The following is a 21,373-nucleotide window of genomic DNA, read 5'->3' on the forward strand; positions in this document are numbered from 1 at the left end:
TATTTTTTCCGGGAAAATCCCATGAACAGAAGAGCCTGGCGGGCAGTGGTCCTTGGGTTGCAAAGAGTTGGATTCAGCTGAAGCGACTGAGCACAGGGTACGACTAAAAAGCCTATAAGAAAGGATTACAATCGTTTGGTTAGTATTTTTGAAAAGATGGCTTAGGCAATGATCTTTGGACTTAGTTCTGACTGCAACCCACAGTAGATACATCTAGCAGTAGATATATCTACTGATAAACATGTCATATTTATAACATGTTTCATGAAATAAACTTACCTTTACTATGTATGAAGCATTCTCATGTTGTCTGTAATATTTAACTAAAAAATGTTGATCATTTGTAGTTTGTGGAACACTGAGTTAGAGAAAGTCAAGACGGCAGATAGGGAGACCAGTTATGAGACAAATGCAGTTGGCCCACTGAGTGATGTAACTGTTCTTATAATATTGGTGCTCTTTTGAAGATGGGGAGAAAGAGATGGGTTTAAGATTTAGGATGTAGATTTCAGAGGACTTGTTGAAGGAGAGTGGAAGGGAGAGGAACTGAGGGTGACCTCCAGGTACTGTGACTTCTGTGACAGGCTAATTTGTGGTCTTGTTATAGGTCCTGTAAAGGAGGAGGAGTGAGTTGGGGGGGTTGCTATCAATCCTTACTGATTGGATCTTCTGATGTTCTGCAGAAGAGGAACTGAATTAATACTTGGGCTGTACTTGTGCATGTGTGTAAATGTTTTCTGTATGCCTGGGAGAGGACGCCAATGAACAAAATATTCAAAGTGTAAATTTGTATCAAAATCTGTTGTTTGAGATTTTGGAATTCTTTTAGGAACTTGGTATTTAAAACTTTTATATGTAGTTATCCTAGGAGAAGTGAGGTAGGGAAATGGATATTTATTCAGTATCTTTAAATTTTGTGTTATTTATCTTTCTGGGCATTTTTCTTATACTGATAGAAATCTGCACATATGCATATAGGCAGAACTCCGTGTCTGATTCACATTCCAATGGGGAATGGTTTATCCAGTTGTGTTGGTATAGGAGCTTCTCTTTTCCACCTGTTCCAGTTATCTACAGTTTCTCTCCTCACTTCAGGGATGGTCCCAGTGTAGGTCAGTGGTGGTTGGGTGGGGGACTGGAGCTATGTTGTCCCCCATCTCCCTTATCATTCTTTAAGCCTTAGTGCTGTAAAAAGCATCTTCAAACCTCTTTGCTCATCTCAAAACTTTCCCACTGTCCATTGCTCTTTGGGCTCACCACACCCTTCCTTCCCATTCCTTATCTTGCTGCTGCTGGAGGAAAGAGGCTTTTTGTGAAGGTGGGGTGTTCTTTTGAGTACAAGTGAATTCTGCATTTTATGCCTTTTGCCTGTATCTCTAGCACCTAATTGAATGATTTGCTCATTGAAATATGCTGGTTACTGAGTGAGGTTACTAAGATATGATGTGAAGTCAGAGTAAAGACAGAGAACTAATGATCTCAATGAAAAAAGAGATTGGGTGGAAATGTTGGTAGAGGATACATTTCTTGAGTTTCTTCTTTGTGAGACTGGACACTTAGTATTTTTCTCTCATTGATCCACATAAGCCTTGGAAATAAGTATTGTTAATCCCAGTTTATAGGTGAGCAAATAAAGTCTCAAAGAAATGAAGTACATTATTACTAAGTGACTGAGCAAAGATCTCAAGTGGGCCTTAGGAAGCATCTCTACGAGCAAAGCTAGTGGAATCAATGGAATTCCAGTAGAGCTATGTCAAATCCTAAAAGATGATGCTATGAAAGGGCTGCACTCAATATGCCAGCAAATTTGGAAAACTCAGCAGTGGCCACAGGACTGGAAAAGGTCAGTTTTCATTCCAATCCTTAAAAGGCAATGCCAGAGAATGTTCAAACTACCGCACAATTGCACTCATCTCACATACTAGTAAAGTAATGCTCAAAATTCTCCAAGCCGTGCTTCAACAGTAGGTGAACCATGAACTTCTAGATGTTCAAGCTGGATTTAGAAAAGGCAGAGGAACCAGAGATCAAATTGCCAACATCCACTGGATCATCGAAAAAGCAAGAGAGTTCCAGAAAAACATCTATTTCTGCTTTATTGACCATGCCAAAGCCTTTGACTGTGTGGATCACAATAAACTGTGCAAAATTCTGAAAGAGATGGGACTACCAGACCACCTGACCTGCCTCTTGAGAAACCTGTCTGCAGGTCAGGAAGCAACAGTTAGAACTGGACATGGAACAACAGACTGGTTCCAAATAGGAAAAGGCGTATGTTAAGGCTGTATATTGTCATCCTGCTTATTTAACTTATATGCAGAGAACATCATGAGAAATGGTGGGCTGGATGAAGCACGAGCTGGAATCAAAATTGCCGGGAAAAATGTCAGTAACCTCAGATATGCAGATGACACCACCCTTATGGGAGAAAGCGAAGAAGAACTAAAGAGCCTCTTGATGAAGGTGAAAGAGGAGAGTGAAAAAATTGGCTTAAAGCTCAACATTCAGAAAACTAAGATCATGGCATCTGGTCCCATCACTTCATGGGAAATAGATGGGGAGACAGTGGAAACAGTGTCAGACTTTATTTTTTTGGGCTCCAGAATCACTGCTGATGGTGACTGCAGCCATGAAAGTAAAAGACGCTTACTCCTTGGAAGGAAGGTTATGGCCAACCTAGATAGCATATTTAAAAGCAGAGACATTACTTTGCCAACGAAAGTCCGTCTAGTCAAGGCTATGGTTTTTCCAGTGGTCATGTATGGATGTGAGAGTTGGACGGTGAAGAAAGCTGAGCGCCGCAGAATTGATGCTTTTGAACTGTGGTGTTGGAGAAGACTCTTGAGAGTCCCTTGGACTGCAAGGAGATCCAATCAATCCATCCTAAAAGAGATCAATCCTGGGTGTTCATTGGAAGGTCTGATGTTGAAGCTGAAACTCCAATACTTTGGCCACCTCATGCGAAGGGTTGACTCATTGGAAAAGACCCTGATGCTGGGTGGGATTGGGGGTGGGAGGAGAAGGGGACGACCGAGGATGAGATGGTTGGATGGCATCACTGACTCGATGGACATGGGTTTGGGTAGACTCCGGCAGTTGGTGATGGACGGGGAGGCCTGACGTGCTGCAATTCATGGGGTCGCAAAGAGTCGGACACGACCGAGCGACTGAACTGAACTGATGCGAAGAGCTAACTCATTTGAAAAGACCCTGATGCTGGGAAAGATTGAAAGCAGGAGAAGAAGGAGACGACAGAGGATGAGATGGTTGCATAGCATCACCGACTCAATGGACATGCTGCTACTGCTAAGTCGCTTCAGTCGTGTCCGACTCTGTGCGACCCCATAGACGGCAGCACACCAGGCTCCGCCGTCCCTGGGATTCTCCAGGCAAGAACACTGGAGTGGATTGCCATCTCCTTCTCCAGTGCATGCAAGGGAAAAGTGAAAGTGAAGTCGCTCAGCCGTGTCCGACTCTTAGCGACCCCATGGACTGTAGCCTACCAGGCTCCTCCGTCCATGGGATTCTCCAGGCAAGAGTACTGGAGTGGGGTGCCATTGCCTTGAGTTTGAGTAAACTCCGGGAGTTGGTGACGGACAGGGAGGTCTGGCGTACTGTAGTCCATGGGGTTGCAAAGAGTTGGACATGACTGAGTGACTGAACTGAACTGAACTGAGCAAAGATCTCAGGCCAAGATTTTGTTTGACACTATTTTGTATCTATTTCATCACCACCTATTGCCTCCCTTTTTGTTTACTGTGATTATTTCTAGTTAAAAGAAAGAAATTCCCTGCCACCTGGGACTCATCATTTTATGCTTTGTTGTTGTTTAGTTGCTAAGTTGTGTCTGACTCTCTGCGACCTCATGGACTGCAGAACCCCAGGCCTTCCTGTCCCTCACCATCTCCCAGAGTTCGCCCAAGTTCATGTCCATTGAATCGGTGATGCTATCCATTTTATGCTTACTTCAGGAGTAAGAGGGATACAGCTGAAACAGTCCTGTGATGTGCTGTAAAAGAAACCTTTGGAAGCCAGAAATTGTAGTATTGGTAGGCTGTCCTTTCTCTGGGGTCCTTGGAAGGACTGAGGACTGTTTTATTAACAGGAAATGGTGGTTCCTAACCTCTTGCTTCTCCTCCTTCACCCTGTTCTGAGGCTTCAGGAATAGTAATAAGAAGCCTGAGGCTAGAGAGAGAACACATTCTCAGTGTCAGACCTGCAGGAAATAGCCCTCCCCTTCAGCTGCACTGTAACGCTCTTCATAGTTTTTTACAAAATGATGCATGCACTCTTTAGGTTCAGTCGACTTGTCATCATAGTGCCATGCTTCGTGTGTGTTATAGGAACCTAGTCATTTCATACCATCAAATCTTTACATTTATGGAAAAAGGTATTTTAAATTCTATACTGACTCAAAAAATGAATTTTTTTTGCCCATTGCTGTTTTGTATTTTGAAGGTTTTCTATATTTGCTGTGTTTGATATAATGAAATTAAATAGAGAAGATGGAACTGTAGAAAAGTTTCAGAATCAGCTGGTTCATTCTTTTACTCCTTTGTGACTGGAATTAATTTTTTCTCTGAAGTCTAATTTGCTGTAGAAGTATTAACTTCATAAAATCACTAAAGTCGTGGTGTTTAACAAGAAATATCAAATATATATATACAATTTTTGTGACAGAAATTATTTTTAAAATGCTGATAAAAGATTTTAACTAGTTAGAATGTTAGTATTTTGTATAAAATGTGAGTTATATGGCACTCAAATACAGTAATAAATAAATGGTTGATTTTCATGTATTTGAGACGGCATCTCATGTTATGGTGTTTGAAGGGACATGGTAAATAAGAACAGTTTGTGACCTAAGGTGCCTAGATTCTTACATTGCAATTTAGACAGTAGTTGAAAATGTTCAAGATTTTAGGTTTTCTTATATGAAAGAGCTTCCCTGGTGGCTCAGATGGAAAAGAATCTGTCTGCAATGCAGGAGACCAGGGTTCGATCACTAGGTCTAGAAGATCCCCTGGAGAAGGGAATGGCAACCCACTCCAGTATTCTTGCCTGGAGAATTCCTTGGACAGAGGAGCTCAGTGGGCTATAGACCATGGGATCACAAAGAGTCAGATACAACTGAGCAACTAACACTTTTAATGTCTTACTAAAATGTTATATACATGTAATCCATATGCAATACATTAAATTTTAAAAGCATGCTTAAAATTCTAATGTTTATATAAATTTGGCTTGCATTTATTTATGGTATATGTACCCTGCTGAACCAGTAATTCTACTTTTGCTACTATCTGCTGGTCATTTCTATCTAGTTATCTCTTTGGCATTTCAAATTTAGTGTGTTCATATGGGCCCAATCATATTTTTCCCCTAAATCCAGTTCTCTTATAGTCTACATTTCCATTTAATGTTCTCGCCATCTTTCAAGTCTCAAGCTTAAAGTTTAGTGTCACTTTTAACCTCTATCATTTTGAAATCTGTAATGACTCTCACTTCTCAACTTTTATTCTCTATTCTTACAAAGACTAGTTTTGGATCTTGACCAGTAGTTCTTCAACTTTGCTGATCATCAGAACCACTTTTGGGGGAAAAAAAAATACAGAATCCACCTCCCCTCATACCTCCATTATCACATATAGATTTTCATTCAGAAGGTCTGGATGTGGTCCTTGGATCCGTTTGTTGTCAGCCTTCTGATGATTCAGTTGGTTTGGGAACCACTGACCTAGACCAGTACCTTCCTCTTCGGCTTCTAATGATAGACTCTTCCTTCTTGCCCTTTCACACCTGCCGTCTAGGCTGTGTATCCTGCCTGACTGTGAGCCTTCTGGATTTGAATTCTGGCATTACAGCTCTGAATGTGACTTTTGACGTTATTTTGTATCTCTCTTTGTGGGCTTTTCAGGAATCTCTATGGTTCCTCGCGGACCTTTCAGCTGTATTTTCTGTTGTTTTCTTAATATTTCTCTACCATTGGTTCTGTTGCCTCTGATTTTTTCCCTTAATGTGACTGCATATTTATTCTTCAAGAACTACTTATCAGATGATCCCACTTTCTTCAATTCCCTAAAGTAGTCCTTTCCTCAGAAATATCTTAATTTCTTATCAGGGTCTTTTTGAATTTATTTACTTTTAAAATTTATTATTGTTATTATTTTGGCCTCACTGTGTAGCTTGCAGGAACTCAGTTACCCAACCAGGCATTGAACCTGGGCCAGGTCAGTGAAAGTGCCGAATCCTAAACAGTAGACCACCAGGGACCTTCCCTTGGGATCTCTTTTAATACTAATAATAACTAATAACTAACATATACTGAGCATATGGTAAGCACTTTGCAATGGTTGTTTCTTAATTTAAACCTCACAATAACCCCAAGAGAGATATTATTAATCTTCATGTCTACTGATAAGGAATCTGAAACACAGAGAAATGGCTCTTCACAAAATCACACAGGAATTCAGAAGGAGAGCCAGGGTTCGGATCTAGGTAAAGAATCTGCCTGCAGTGCAGGAGACAACAGAAGATGTAGGCTCGATCCCTAGGTCCAGAAGATCCCCTCGAGAAGGAAATGGCAACCCACTAGATTTTGTTGCCTGAAAAAGCCCATGGACAGAGGAACCTGGCAGGCTGTTTAGTCCAAAGGGTCACAAAGAGTTGGACGCTGAGCGACTAAGCACACAATCTGATTGCAGAGTCTGTAGTCTCATCCGTTAGACCATACACTTCTTTTAAGGTCTGGTCACTTTCTCTTCTCTGCCAATATATATACATACAGTATAAATTGTATATATCTATACAATATATAAATGTATTTATATTTATGTTCCTGTATTTTCTCCCATTGCTTGCATGAGGAAGAAATGATTAATCTTTGTTTAATCCACAGAACCTAGCTTAATGCCTTCCATGTGTGTTTGCTGCTATAGGTGTTTTCTCTTTGAAGGTATGCATGCACATACATTTTTTTTTTCTTTACAGTTTTCAAACAGAAGACTATAACCAGTTGGATGGACACTAAAGGAATCAAGACAGTGGAATCAGAAAGGTATAGAAACATGCTTATCTAGAGTAATGAATAACATGATATATGGATGTTGTATCATGTTTCATGCTATTTTCTCTCCTTTTTGCTTTCACATTTTTCTTTATTGACATTTCAGTTAATTCTATGTGCCAGGGATGGTTTAGTATACTTGAGATGCAGAGATGAAAAAGCAGTAGTCTCTGTCTTTACGATACTTACAGTGTAGTGGTGCTAACAGACACCAAAAAGCACATGATTCTTACGTGGTGTGGTCAATGCCACAGTAAAGATATAAACACGGTACAGTGGTAGTTAGCATGTAGAACAGATAGTCAGCTTTACCTTTGCAAGAAAGGCTGCACAGGAGGTGAATGAAGTTTAACACTGCATTCTAGATGGTGTTTTCCAGGCACACAGTTGGGGAAAGGGCATTATAGGCAAATGTGCGAAGGTATGGAGTCATGAAAGAGCGTGCTGTATGCTCAGGTAATCATAAGTTTAATTATTGCTATGATATTGTAGGAATGTTTTTGGGTAATTGATTTTTTTGTGTCATAAATTCTTTCTATTGTGTCATAAGTTCTGTTGTATCATTCTTTTTATTCTTTTGCAGTTTGCATAGTAAAGAAAACAACAATACAAGAGAAGAATCCATGATGAGTTCTGTACAAAAAGATAACTTTTATCAACATAACAAGGAAAAATTAGAAAATGTTTCTCAGCTAGGTTTCGATAAGTCACCAGTTGAAAAAAGTACACAGTATCTGAACCAGCATCCGACTGCAGCTATGTGTAAGTGGCAGAATGAAGGGAAACACTCAGAACGGCTTTTGGAAAGTGAACCTCCAGCAGTAACTCTGGTACCAGAGCAGTTCAGTAATGCTAACCTTGATCAGTCACCCCAAAATGATGATCACAGTGACACAAATAGTGAGGAGACTAGAGATAATCAACAGTTTTTGACACATGTAAAGCTTGCAAATGCAAAGCAGACAACGGAAGATGAACAGGGCAGAGAAACCAGAAGCCACCAGAAGTGTAGCAAGACTTGCTATCCCGCAGAAGACTGTGCAGGGTGTCGGCAGGAAGAGACAGACGTGGTGCCAGAGAGCCCCTTGTCGGACATTGGCTCTGAGGATGTTGGTACTGGACTGAAAAATGCCAGCAAATTGAGTAGACAAGGAAGTAGTCTCGGAAATTCTCCTCCATTTGAGAAAGAAAGTGAACCTGAGTCACCAATGGATGTAGATAATTCCAAAAATAGTTGTCAGGATTCAGAAGCAGATGAAGAGACAAGTCCAGGTTTTGATGAACAGGAAGATAGCAGTTCTGCTCAAACAGCAAATAAACCTTCAAGGTTCCAACCAAGAGAAGCTGACACTGAGTTGAGGAAGCGGTCCTCTGCTAAGGGAGGTGAGATTCGATTGCATTTCCAATTTGAAGGAGGAGAGAGTCGAGCTGGAATGAGTGATTTGAGTGTCAAACTACCTGGAAGTACTTCTAGCCTGAATGTAGAGTGCAGAAATTCTAAGCAACATGGGAAAAAGGATTCTAAAATCACAGATCATTTCATGAGAATGCCTAAAGCAGAGGACAAAAGGTAATTTTTACCATCAAGGGTATCTTCAGTAGGGTAATGTGTTATATAATTTTGTGAGGGGGAGTTTCACGAAGCTACGGTTTACAATGAAGGCAAGAAATAGTTGTCTTTCTTATTAATTAATAATGCATAATTTAAACTTAGACTCAAAATGTTAAATTCTGAAAATCACAGAAACAGAAAAGAAGTAAATAATTAATCAGATTTTAGTTTCATGAACTTCTTTCTGAGATTTATGGGAGTTACTCAATCATAAATGTGATAGTGACTACTGTTAACTTAGGCTATTGTATATGCATTTGACACGCTAATGCTAATGCTCTGACAGCAGGCAGGTGGTATTGCACTCACTTCACAAATGAGAAAACTGAAATTGGTTACAAAATTCACTAAAATTATGTAACTTGTGGGGAATAAAGCTGGGATTTAAATCCCAGCCTGTATGATTACAAAAAAAATCTAAGTATAATAATTATCTTAAAGCCCACTCCATAATTTTTGTGATCTTTTATGGCAAGCATGCCACAGTAAGTTCACTTCGTTGAAAATTATTGTCTGTAGTCCTAAGAATTAGCTGATACTTTGAACCATGACTCGTTTGGCAATGTACCTATTCTTTTACAAGGCCCCTTTTTTCAGAAGGTGATTTACATGTGTTTGGAAGTTCCTTCCACAGACTGTTGAAAATAAGCTCTTGGGTTTTACTGTAAGCCTTATAAGGTTTTTTGTTGTTTTGTTTTTTCTAAATATCAAGGAGAAAGAGCAAGTTTGGCACATAGTGTTTTTACTTGTGTATGTAAGTGAATTTAAGCAGTAAGTGGTTTGTGAGTGAATATATTTGTTTTGATCTTAGAAAAGAACAATGTGAAATGAAACATCAAAGAACAGAAAGGAAGATCCCTAAATACATTCCACCTCACCTTTCTCCAGATAAGAAATGGCTTGGAACTCCTATTGAGGAGATGAGAAGAATGCCAAGGTGTGGGATCCGGCTGCCTCCCTTGAGACCATCTGCCAGTCACACAGTGACTATTCGGGTAGATATTACCTCTTACCTATAAAGAGAGAAGATGCTAAGTTTCAATTTATTGTGATACTTATAAATCTGAAAAACAGACCAATGCATAGAAAGTGCTTCTCTTTTCTGCATATATGAAGTACTGAGAAATTTATAGAATAGAGAAATATAATGATAGGTTACTTAACACGGTACTTAACAAACCCATAAGATGAATCACTGTTAACTGCTGAGGATATTGAATATTCTGTATTGTTAAGAAAATTTATTAAATTAAAAAATTCAATTGACAATATTTATTAAGTACCCACTACATGTTAGATACTAAAATTCAAATTGTACGTTGTTCAGTATCCTCAAATTATTTTCCAGTTTTATCCTCTTTTTCTGAGTTTTAGATTCTTCTAGACAGCTCCATCACCATCCCATAGGTATCTCAAACTCAGCATTTCTAAAACCAACCTCATTTTAAAAAAAACTGTGGTTAAATGTACATAATATGAAGTTTACCAACTTAATCGTTTCTTAAGTGTACATTTCAGTGGCAGTGTTGTACAACCATTACCACTGTTCATTTCCAGAAATTTTTCATGTTCCCGCACATAAGCTCTACCTACTAAACGGTAACTTCTCATTCCTCACTAACCCTAGTAACCTCTTTCATACTTTTCATGGGTTCTTTGAAAAAAAAAAAGAAAAACTTTATTGAGCATTTTAAGTGTTCAGTTACATTTAGTTAGTTTACCGAGTTAGGCAACCATCACCATAATCCAATCTTAGAATATTTCTGTCACTCTTAGAGTAGTTTTAAATATTCATATCTTAGGAATTCCCTGGCTCTCCAGTGGTGAGGACTCAGCACTTTCACTGCCGTGGGCTTGGGTTTGATTCCTGGTCAGGAAATTAAGATCCCACAAGCCATGTGGCATGGCCAACAAAAACAACAAAAAAAAGAATCCATGCAGGATTAAATATTCATCTTATTTATTAGATTCTATATTAGATTTCCCAGGGGCTACTTGAAAAAAAAAACTCTGTTCTTATACAACTTAGCCTACATGTGATTAAATATTTTGAAGTACAGAATTCATTAGTTTGGTTAAGTAAAAGCAACATTGAGCAGGGTGGTGGAGTTTGAGCTGAGTTCTTAAAGATGAGAGGAAATTTCTGAAATGGAGTTAGTAAGGCAAGGGAATTCCAGATAGATATATAACCTTTATAGGAAAAGGCTGTGCAGTTAAAAACTTTTACAAATGGAAAGCAATTGATTTGCTAGAACTGAGTATTTGGATGGAAAATGGTGGAAGAGAAGACTTGAAAAGTAGTTTGGGTCCATGTTGTAGAGGGCTTCAGGTATCAGAAACTGGACTTGAGTCTATAAGAATTAGAAATCATGAAAATGTCTGTGCAGACAATAGCTGTACTATATACATAGCAAGGTTGATCAGACAGCTATATGTAAGGAAAACTGAAGTGAGGATACATTGGAAACAGGAAAAGGTAAGAGCTCGGTTAAGAGATGAAAAGTAAGCAAACAGTAATTATCAAATTGTGCTTCATGAAAGTGGCTCAGGGGTTCTTTTGATATTGACCCAAATTTCTTTTCTAAACTGTATATTTAACTATGAAAAACCTGTTGTAAAAGAACTAACGTGCCTTTACTTTTAAAACTGCTTAATACCATATATTTTTTTTTTTTTTGCTTAATACCATATTTTAATCAGCAGGTTTTACCAAGAGAACTCATTTTTGTGCAGGTCATAGAATCAGGGTTCTCTTGCTACTGCTGTTTGAAGTATTTCCTTAAACATCAAAATAACAATGTAAAAAAGTTACCATCTGCCAGCTGTTTAGGTATGTGGATAGGATTTTCTTAATACTGGATGAGAGATATAAATAGATTGCTATAAGCTTTAGCTGTCATCTCTCTCAATTTCATAGTCCTTCAGTTAGTCTCTTTGCTATTGATAGAATAAGTAAAGTCACTCTAAAAATTATATTTATTAAAATAGCTTTTATTTAAATATAATGATTTTGTATTATAATTCATAGGGAAAAAAGAGGTCTGCTCTTTAAAAAAGTTTGGGAATAACTGAAACAGGGTAGTAATTGTGGGAATATAAAAGAATAAATGCAAATTGTTTCGAGATTATATTGATAGGACACTGAATTCTTAAGTATGGCTGATAAGGGAAAAGGAGTCATTGATAATGTGTGTGAAATTAAGAAAAGGCTTGAGTGACTGACAAGATGTTAATGGTTAAGATTTGGAAAAAAGATTGATCAGGGGAAATAAGTGATATTTTGACTTTTCCTGCTTCCTCTCTCCCATTGCCCACAAAGAAAACCTGAAGCATCTTATACCATCATTAATTAATCTCTGTAATTACTGTTTGTCAAATATCCAATGAATTTATAAAAGTTTTATTTTATTACAAAAGTAATATAGGGTCAATGAAAAAAGTTTAAGAGTTTGGTGTGTTTTCTTCTAGATTCTTTTTCCTGAATATGGTAGTAGTATGCTATATGTATAATTAATAGTTGTTAAATAGATAGTCCTTAGTTACATTTCTGAGACGCCAGATATTAATAGTTACAGAATTTGAAGTCATAATATAAAGCTGACATTTAGTGTTAGAAATGGAAGACAATCTGAAATTGCATGGACATGATAATGCTTGATTATCTTTAAATGCACTCATGCATACAACACACACTCACACACAAACATGTACACACATATAGGCAAACACATGTATAGGCATGCGCTATACATATGCACACACACATTTAAACAGACAGACACCCAAAGATACATATATTCTTATATATTATGTTCCCCTATGTATGAAGCTCTACTGGTACCTGTTTTTGTCACCTTAGATTACATGGAAGATCTTGACAAAGTCACCTTTGGGATCTGCATATGGAGGACAAAATACTTTTGGCAGGATTGATGGCTCAGCCATTTTTGACTCTTGAACGTCCTTTCTTGTTTCCTCCTTGGAATATTCTCATCCTTTGGCTTCCTTGACACCATATATTCTGATTTTCTTCCTGCCTCCTTAAACCCTTGCTTTGTTCTTTTTAGCTTTTTTTCTATATGTGGCCCTTAAACATTGTTAGAGTTCTCCAGGACTTTTTCATAGGTCCTGTTATTTTTTCCTCTCTTGGAGTAGTCTTATACACACTTGTGTTTTTAATGGTTACCTGTATAAAAGGCCTACAAATTTATTTCTCTTGGGTTGCAGGCTTTTAGTGAAGCTGCCTATTTAACAGTCTTTCCTTCCACAGGCTGTTCCTTTTTTTTTGTCCCTTTCACCTTTTCCTACTTCTTTTTAACCTTTGGAGTTGAGCTCAATTGCTCCTTCCTCAAAGAAGGATTCCCTAAGCTCACCATATAAGTTAAAATTGTCTAGAAAGAGTCTTAAGACATTATGAACCTCTCATTTATAGCATCTTACAGTTGAAATTTTATATTTATTTGTGTAATTATTTGATGATCTACAGTGAAGTTCTGATTCATGCTATAGTATGGATGAACCTTGAAAATATTATGTGTAGTGAGAGGCTCGACACAAAAGGTCACATTTTGCATGATTCCATTTATGTGAAATGTCCAGATTGGGCAAAATGTAAAACTTTTTTGTTTTGAAGTATCTTCTTCCTCAAACATTTACTTAGTATTTATTATAAGCAGTGTATGTATGTTTATCTATGTGCATATATACACATTGAAGGCAAAAGGAGAAGGGGGCAGCAGAGGATGAGATGATTAGATAGCATCACCAACTCAGTGGATATGAATTTGAGCAAACTCCAGGAGATAGTTGGAGGACAGAGAAGCCTGGTGTGCTGCAGGCCACAGGGTCACAAAGAGTTGGATATGACTTAACAACTGAACAACAACAACAGTGTGTGTATATATATATAGTTGACCCTTGAACAGTTTGAGGGTTGGGTGCCAACCTTCTGGGCAGTCAAAAATCCGAGTATAACTTTACAGTTGGCCCTCTGTATGTGAGGTTCCACATTCAGTAATTCAATCAACTGCTGATTGTGTGGTGCTGTAGTATGTATTTATTGAAAAAGATAATTGTATAAGTGGACCTGCGCAGTTCAAACCCATGTTGTTCAAAGATCAACTGTGCGTATATAAACACTTATACATATTAAAAACATACATGTTTGGCTCTGTTGTAAATACTCAAAATACAAAGTTAATATAGTTATTATTCTTAAGTTTAGAGTCCAGTGGAGGAGGGAAAAAAGTGTGCTCTAGTATGATAATGATCTAATAAAATGAGAGAATAAGCTTACTGCCTATTAGAAAGTTTTTAAAGACTTCTTATAGGAAATGAAAATTGAGCTGAGTATTGAAGGTTGATGTTTAAACAGACAATGTTTTGGGTAAGAGAGGATATTAAAAATTGGAATCATTTAGAATATATATAGGCAGAAGGGAGCCGTTATAGGATTAGAAGGTTGGGGATACTTTAGAAAGATAATATTATTCCCAAGTGAGGATAGGGGTTTTATGTGGGATTAATGTATCTGGGAGCAGTTGGAAGTTAGGGAGAGGGATAGAAAGCTGTTACCAGAAATTAAGTCAAGGATTAATAAGGACCAGGGAACTGGATGGGATGAAGAAAAAGTGCCCAGGACAAGATGATTTGGAAACTAACTGAAGGTAAGGAGTGGGAACAGCTGAAAAAGACTTACGAGATTTCTTGCCTAGGAGCTGGTCTGTATTTTCATAGCATTTACTTCAGCTGATTTCTTTGGATTATATTACAGAAGATATGGCTAGTTTTTATGCACTTACAGTTTTCTTGCATTTCAGGTAGATCTTTTGCGAATAGGAGAAGTTCCTAAACCTTTCCCAACACATTTTAAAGATCTCTGGGACAACAAGCATGTTAAGATGCCTTGTTCAGAACAAAACTTGTACCCTGTGGAAGATGAGGTGAGAACAAAACTGGACAGAACTCATATTTTTTTAGTCTCTGAAAGATATTTTAATGCTTGCTGTTTGGCTTCTGATTCTGCCACGTAAGAGAACTAGGAATAGTTTCCTCATGTGTTTCTTTTCCTTAAAGAATGGTGAGCGAACTGCAGGGAGCCGGTGGGAGCTCATTCAGACTGCACTTCTCAACAAGTTCACTCGACCCCAAAACTTGAAGGTATGTTCTTTTGTGATTTTTGTCTCTTACATGTAGTTCTTAGAGATGAGCCCTGGTCTTTTCCCTCAGAGATGTTGTTTGATCTTTAATAGACTTAGGTAACAGCGTTATTTATATGCAAAGTGCTTGCTTCCTGAGGAACTCTCTTCAGAGACATTCTTGGTTTATACTGCATCTCTGGGTAATGAGTAGAAGAATTGAAAGTTGTAAATGACTTGCCTGGAGCCACACGGAATAATTTGGAGAACCAGGAATAAGACCTGTTTCTTGATTCCCCATCCAATTTCCTTTCATCCTGGGCTTTGCTTTTCTTTTTGTTTTAGAATTATTCTGCTTCTGAAATGTCTTTAAAAGTAAATCAGGGAAGAATTACGACTTCAGCATTGTTTGCCCGAAGGGAAGCTGAGTTTTCTAATGATTAAACATTGTACTTTTTATTGCTTTTAATAACAGCTTCTAGCAGTTTCATAATTTATTAATCTTATATTTTGGCAATAATTTATTTTTTGATTTAAAAAATATTTCATTTAAGTCTGTAAGGGCAATCATTAGATTGTTTGAGTATATGTTTATTTTTGGCACTATAGCCTTATATAAACTTTTAAAGTCTTTTTAACTATAAACAGATTTTTTATACTTCCGTAAAACTGGCTTCATTCTCTTTGAGAGATTAATTTGTTATGTACTGTTTCTTAGGTTTTATACTGATTTTTCATTTATACTTACAAGTTATTCTTAACTTTCTGTACCTTTTCCATCACTCCCTTTTTCTTTCCTTAGCTCTTGTTTTCCCTTCATATGAAAAACAGTGATACACTGTACCATAATTCATTTTGAAAATTTCATTTCTTAGGGATAGTGTTTCTCAGCCTTGTAATTACTTTTTTAAATGGGAGAAATTCTCAGGGTCTGCTAGAGCTTACTTATTGTTAATATGTTCATTACATGTGCACAAATGTAAACATACATTAACTACATGTGTACAAACATAAAACTAAATAAATCTCTTTATCCTTTTATCCAGTTATATCAATTTGATTTTTTCCATTTTAAACATTTTGATCCATCATTTGAGTTGTGTTCATTATTACTGTGAAAACAATTTGTAATCAGTATTTGCTTTTCGCACAGATTTTTAAAAACATATCTGAGCCCCAGAATAGTATGCTGATAAACTTAAAAGTTATACTGTATAAAGAAATAATTCTTTGTGTTTACTACTTGTTAACTTATCACGGTTGGTGAATGTTGGTAGAGGGAAAGAGGAGGTCTCTATGCAGAATATCAGCTTGCAAATAAATATGATAGGTCCAGGTTTTTAAAAATTTGACATTTCTCTACTGCAGTGCATTTTAGATACTTCTTTTTTTTTTTTTTTTTTTATAAATTTATTTATTTTACTTGGGGGCTAATTACTTTACAATATTGTAATAGTTTTTGCCATACATTGACAAGAATCAGCCATGGGTTTACATGTGTTCCCCTTCCCGAACCCCCCACCCACCTCCCTCCCCCTCCCATCCCTCTGGATCATCCCACTGCCCCGGCCCCGAGCCCTTGTCACATGCATCGAACATGGAATGGTGCTCTGTTTCACATATGACAATACACATGTCTCAATGCCATTCTCCCAGAACGGCCCACCCTCACCTTCTCCCTCAGAGTCCATAAAATTGTTCCATGCATCTGTGTCTCTCATTCTGTCCCGCATATAGGGTTATCGTTACCATCTTTCAGATTCCATATATATGCATTAGTATACTGTATTGTTGTTTTTCTTTCTGGCTTACTTCACTCTGTATAATGGGCTCCAGTTTCATCCATCTCAGTAGAACCGGTTCAAATGTATTTTTTTTAATGGCTGAGTAATATTCCATTGTGTATATGTACCACAGCTTCCTTATCCATTCATCTGCTGATGGACATCTAGGTTGCTTCCATGTCCTGGCTATTGTAAACAGTGCTGCGATGAACATTGGGGTACACGCGTCTCTTTCAATTCTGGTTTCCTCGGTGTATATGCCCAGCAGTGGGATTGCTGGGTCATATGGCAGTTCTATTCCCAGTTTTTTAAGGAATCTCCACACTGTTCTCCATAGTGGCTGTACTAGTTTGCATTCCCACCAACAGTGTAAGAGGGTTCCCTTTTCTCCACACCCTCTCCAGCATTTATTGCTTGTAGACTTTTGGATAGCAGCCATTCTGACTGGTGTGAAATGATACCTCATTGTGGTTTTGATTTGCATTTCTCTAATAATGAGTGATGTTGAGCATCTTTTCATGTGTTTGTTAGCCATCTGTATGTCTTCTTTGGAGAAATGTCTGTTTAGTTCTTTGGCCCATTTTTTGATTGGGTCATTTATTTTTCGGGAATTCAGCTGCAGAAGTTGCTTGTATATTTTTGAGATTAATTGTTTGTCTGTTGCTTCATTTGCTATTATTTTCTCCCATTCTGAAGGCTGTCTTTTCACCTTGTTTATAGTTTCCTTTGTTGTGCAAAAGCTTTTAATTTTAATTAGGTCCCATTTGTTTATTTTTGCTTTTATTTCCAATATTCTGGGAGGTGGGTCATGGAGGATCCTGCTGTGATTTATGTCGGAGAGTGTTTTGCCTATGTTTTCCTCTAGGAGTTTTATTGTTTCTGGTCTTACGTTTAGATCTTTAATCCATTTTGAGTTTATTTTTGTGTACGGTGTTAGGAAGTGTTCTAGTTTCATTCTTTTACAAGTGGTTGACCAGTTTTCCCAGCACCACTTGTTAAAGAGATTGTCTTTTCTCCATTGTATATTCTGGCCTCCTTTGTCGAAGATAAGGTGTCCATATGTGCGTGGGTTTATCTCTGGGCTTTCTATTTTGTTCCATTGATCTATATTTCTATCTTTGTGCCAGTACCATACTGTCTTGATGACTGTGGCTTTGTAGTAGAGTCTGAAGTCAGGCAGGTTGATTCCTCCAGTTCCATTCTTCTTCCTCAAGATTGCTTTGGCTCTTCGAGGTTTCTTATATTTCCATACAAATTGTGAGATGATTTGTTCTAGTTCTGTGAAAAATACCATTGGTAGCTTGATAGGGATTGCATTGAATCTGTAGATTGCTTTGGGTAGAATACTCATTTTCACTATATTAATTCTTCCAATCCATGAACACGGTATATTTCTCCATCTGTTTGTGTCCTCTTTGATTTCTTTCATCAGTGTTTTATAGTTTTCTATATATAAGTCTTTTGTTTCTTTAGGTAGATATATTCCTAAGTATTTTATTCTTTTTGATGCAATGGTGAATGGTATTGTTTCCTTAATTTCTCTTTCTGTTTTCTCATTATTGGAGTATAGGAATGCAAGGGATTTCTGTGTGTTAATTTTATATCCTGCAACTTTACTATATTCATTGATCAACTCTAGTAATTTTCTAGTAGAGTCTTTAGGGTTTTCTATGTAGAGGATCATGTCATCTGCAAACAGTGAGAGTTTTACTTCTTCTTTTCCTATCTGTATTCCTTTTATTTCTTTTTCAGCTCTGATTGCTGTGGCCAAAACTTCCAAAACTATGTTGAATAGTAGTGGTGAAAGTGGGCATCCTTGCCTTGTTCCTGACTTTAGGGGAAATGCTTTCAATTTTTCACCATTGAGGATAATGTTTGCTGTGGGTTTGTCATATATAGCTTTTATTATGTTGAGATATGTTCCTTCTATTCCTGCTTTCTGGAGGGTTTTAATTAGATACTTCTTTATTTAAAGTACCAGCTTTCCTTTCTACAGTGTGTTGTTTTTCTGGCCTTTGTATTCATTCCAAAGTGCCTGCAGCCATGAAATTAAAAGACGCTTGCCCCTTGGAAGAAAAGCTATGACAAATCTAAACAGCATATTAAAAAGCAGAGACATTACTTTGCCAACAAAGTTCCGTCTAGTCAAGGCTATGGTTTTTCCACTAGTCATGTATGGATGTGAGAGTTGGACTATAAAGAAAGCTGAGCGCCAAAGAATTGATGCTTTTGCACTGTGGTATTGGAGAAAACTCTTGAGAGTCCCTTGGACTGCAAGGAGATCAAATCACTCAATCCTAAAGGAAATCAGTTCTGAATATTCATTGGAAGGACTGATGCTGAAGCTGAAACTCTTAATACTTTGGCCACCTGATGTGAAGAACTGACTTATTGGAAAAGACCCTGATGCTGGGAAAGATTGAAGGCAGGAGGAGAAGACGTCAACAGAGGATGGATGGTTGGATGGCATCACCGATTCGATGGACATGAATTCGGGCAAGCTCTGGGAGTTGGTGATGGACAAGGAAGCCAGGCATGCTGCAGTCCATGGGGTCACAGAATCAGACATGACTGAGCGACTGAACTGAGCTGATTCATTCCAAAACCACATTTATAAACTCTCAAGCACAAGCAGACCAATCAGGAATACTGTCCAGACTCTATATGAAAAACACTAACTTAGGGACATACAAACAGGATTATTTAAGAATTTACATATTTTTTCTTTAAACACAAATACATAATAATAATAGTGTTCTAAATTACATTGATGCTCACCTCTTTTAGCAATTCCTTAGTGTGCCATGATTTTAAAAGGGGGTAATTAATTTAATCTGAATTTCCCTTTCTTGTTTATTTTATGGTAGATTCAGCGTAACAGAGTAATCTCTCGAGATTTTCTTCTGTCAACTTACAGTAATTGTTTCTTTTGCTGAAGGAGCACTATGAGAGGGAGGGGAAAACATTAAATCCTTATAGAATATAATAATATTTTTGGTGTTTTTTTTTTAATGCCATTTGATGTTGAATTAAGAGGGATTAGAGATGTTATAAGTTTAAAAAAGCAACAGTGTCCTCACAAGTTGGTTTACACTGTAGTATTTCTGTGAATAATATGTCTGATAATTTGCAAAGAATGGGCTTCCTTGTGCTTTAACTTGTATTTATTGTGAATTATGAACTGAAAAAAAAATCAGTCGTCTAAGAATACTGCCGTCTATGGGGTCGCACAGAGTCGGACACGACTGAAGCGACTTGGCAGCAGCAGCAAGAATACTGTATGGAGTAGCACCCAGGCTTTCCAGGTGGCGCTGGTGGTAAAGAACCGGTTGCCTGCCAATGCAGGAGACATAAGAGACACGGGTTCGATCCTTAGGTCAGGAAGATCCCCTGGAAGAGAGCATAGCAACCCACTCCATTATTCTTGCCTGGAGAATCCCTATGGACAGAGGAGCCAGGTGGACTACAGACCGTAGGGTCACATAATGTTGGACACGACTGAAGCGACTTAGCATGTACAGTTTTTCTGGTGATAGGAGACCTCATGGTGTACTCGTTTTGAGACTTGAAGACTGAAGTAAATATTAGTTAGGAGCTAATGCTAATTCTACAACTCCATTAAAGAATTAGAGTTCAGTTCAGTTCAGTCGCTCAGTTGTGTCTGACTCTATGACCCCAGGCACGCCAGGCCTCCTTGTCCATCACCAGCTCCCGGAGTTTACTCAAACTCGTGTCCATTGAGTCGGTGATGCCATCCAGCCATCTTATCCTCTGTCGTCCCCTTCTCCTCCCTCCCTCAATCTTTCCCAGTATCAGGGTCTTTTCAAATGAGTCAGCTCTTCGCATCAGGTGGCCAAAGTATTGGAGCTTCAGCTTCAACATCAGTCCTTCCAATGAACACCCAGGACTGTTCTCCCTTAGGATAGACTGGTTGGATCTCCTTGCAGTCCAAGGGATTCTCAAGAGTCTTCTCCAACACCACAGTTCAAAAGCACCAATTCTTTGGCACTCAGCTTTCTTTATAGTCCCAACTGTCACATCCATACATGACCACTGGAAAAACCATGGCCTTGACTAGATGGACCTTTGTTGATAAAGTAATGTCTCTGCTTTTTAATATGCTGTCTAGGTTGGTCATAACTTTCCTTCCAATGAGTAAGCGTCTTTTAATTACATGGCTGCAGTCACCATCTGCAGTGATTTTGGAGCCCAGAAAAATAAAGTCAGCCACTGTTTCCACTGTTTGCTCATCCATTTCCCATGAGGTGATGGGACCAGATGCCATGATCTTAGTTTTCTGAATGTTGAGCTTTAAGCCAACTTTTCACTCTCCTCTTTCACTTTCATCAAGAGGCTCTTTAGTTCTTCTTCACTTTCTGCCATAAGGGTGGTGTCATCTGCATATCTGAGGTTATTGATATTTCTCCCGGCAATCTCGATTCCAGAATTAGAGTATAAATGCTATTTAGAATGTTTTTCCTTACTAACTTTGAGGAATAATTTACATATTAGATAGTACATGCTTTTAAACAGTGTAACTTGATGAAGTTTGACATTTGCATATACATTTGAAGCTCCCACTGCGGTCAAGATACAGAGCATTCCTGTCACCTGCAAAGATTTTTCTTACCCTTTTGTGATCAGTTTCCTCTTTCTGCACTGGCTGCAGGCAACTAACTATTGATCTGCCTTTTTTTTTTTTAACTAAATATCAGCTACATTTTATTTGAATGGAATCATGTATTAGGTATGCTAGTGTGTCTGGCTTCTTTCA

The 21,373-nt window shown here is 37.9% G+C and overlaps 1 protein-coding gene across 5 annotated transcripts in view; it reads left to right on the forward strand.

Moving 5' to 3' along the window:
• Positions 1–21,373, forward strand: part of PARG (poly(ADP-ribose) glycohydrolase) — a 123,400-nt gene that overhangs the window by 2,985 nt on the left and 99,042 nt on the right. For 4 of the 5 annotated variants that reach the window (XR_014074267.1, XM_081561240.1, XM_081561256.1 and 1 more), the window contains 5 exons: positions 6,991–7,057; positions 7,650–8,636; positions 9,490–9,673; positions 14,498–14,620; positions 14,754–14,837. Coding sequence is in view for 4 of the 5 variants with exons in the window: in XM_081561240.1 (XP_081417366.1) it covers positions 6,991–7,057; positions 7,650–8,636; positions 9,490–9,673; positions 14,498–14,620; positions 14,754–14,837 (1,445 nt within the window). In the remaining variant the exon portion in view is untranslated. The remainder of the gene's footprint in view (positions 1–6,990; positions 7,058–7,649; positions 8,637–9,489; positions 9,674–14,497; positions 14,621–14,753; positions 14,838–21,373) is intronic. The other variant, XM_081561264.1, reaches the window with a different exon arrangement.

The sequence above is a fragment of the Giraffa tippelskirchi genome, chromosome 2, assembly GCF_054371585.1.
Source record: "Giraffa tippelskirchi isolate mGirTip1 chromosome 2, T2T-mGirTip1v1.2.pri, whole genome shotgun sequence".
NCBI classification, from domain to species: Eukaryota; Metazoa; Chordata; class Mammalia; order Artiodactyla; family Giraffidae; genus Giraffa; species Giraffa tippelskirchi.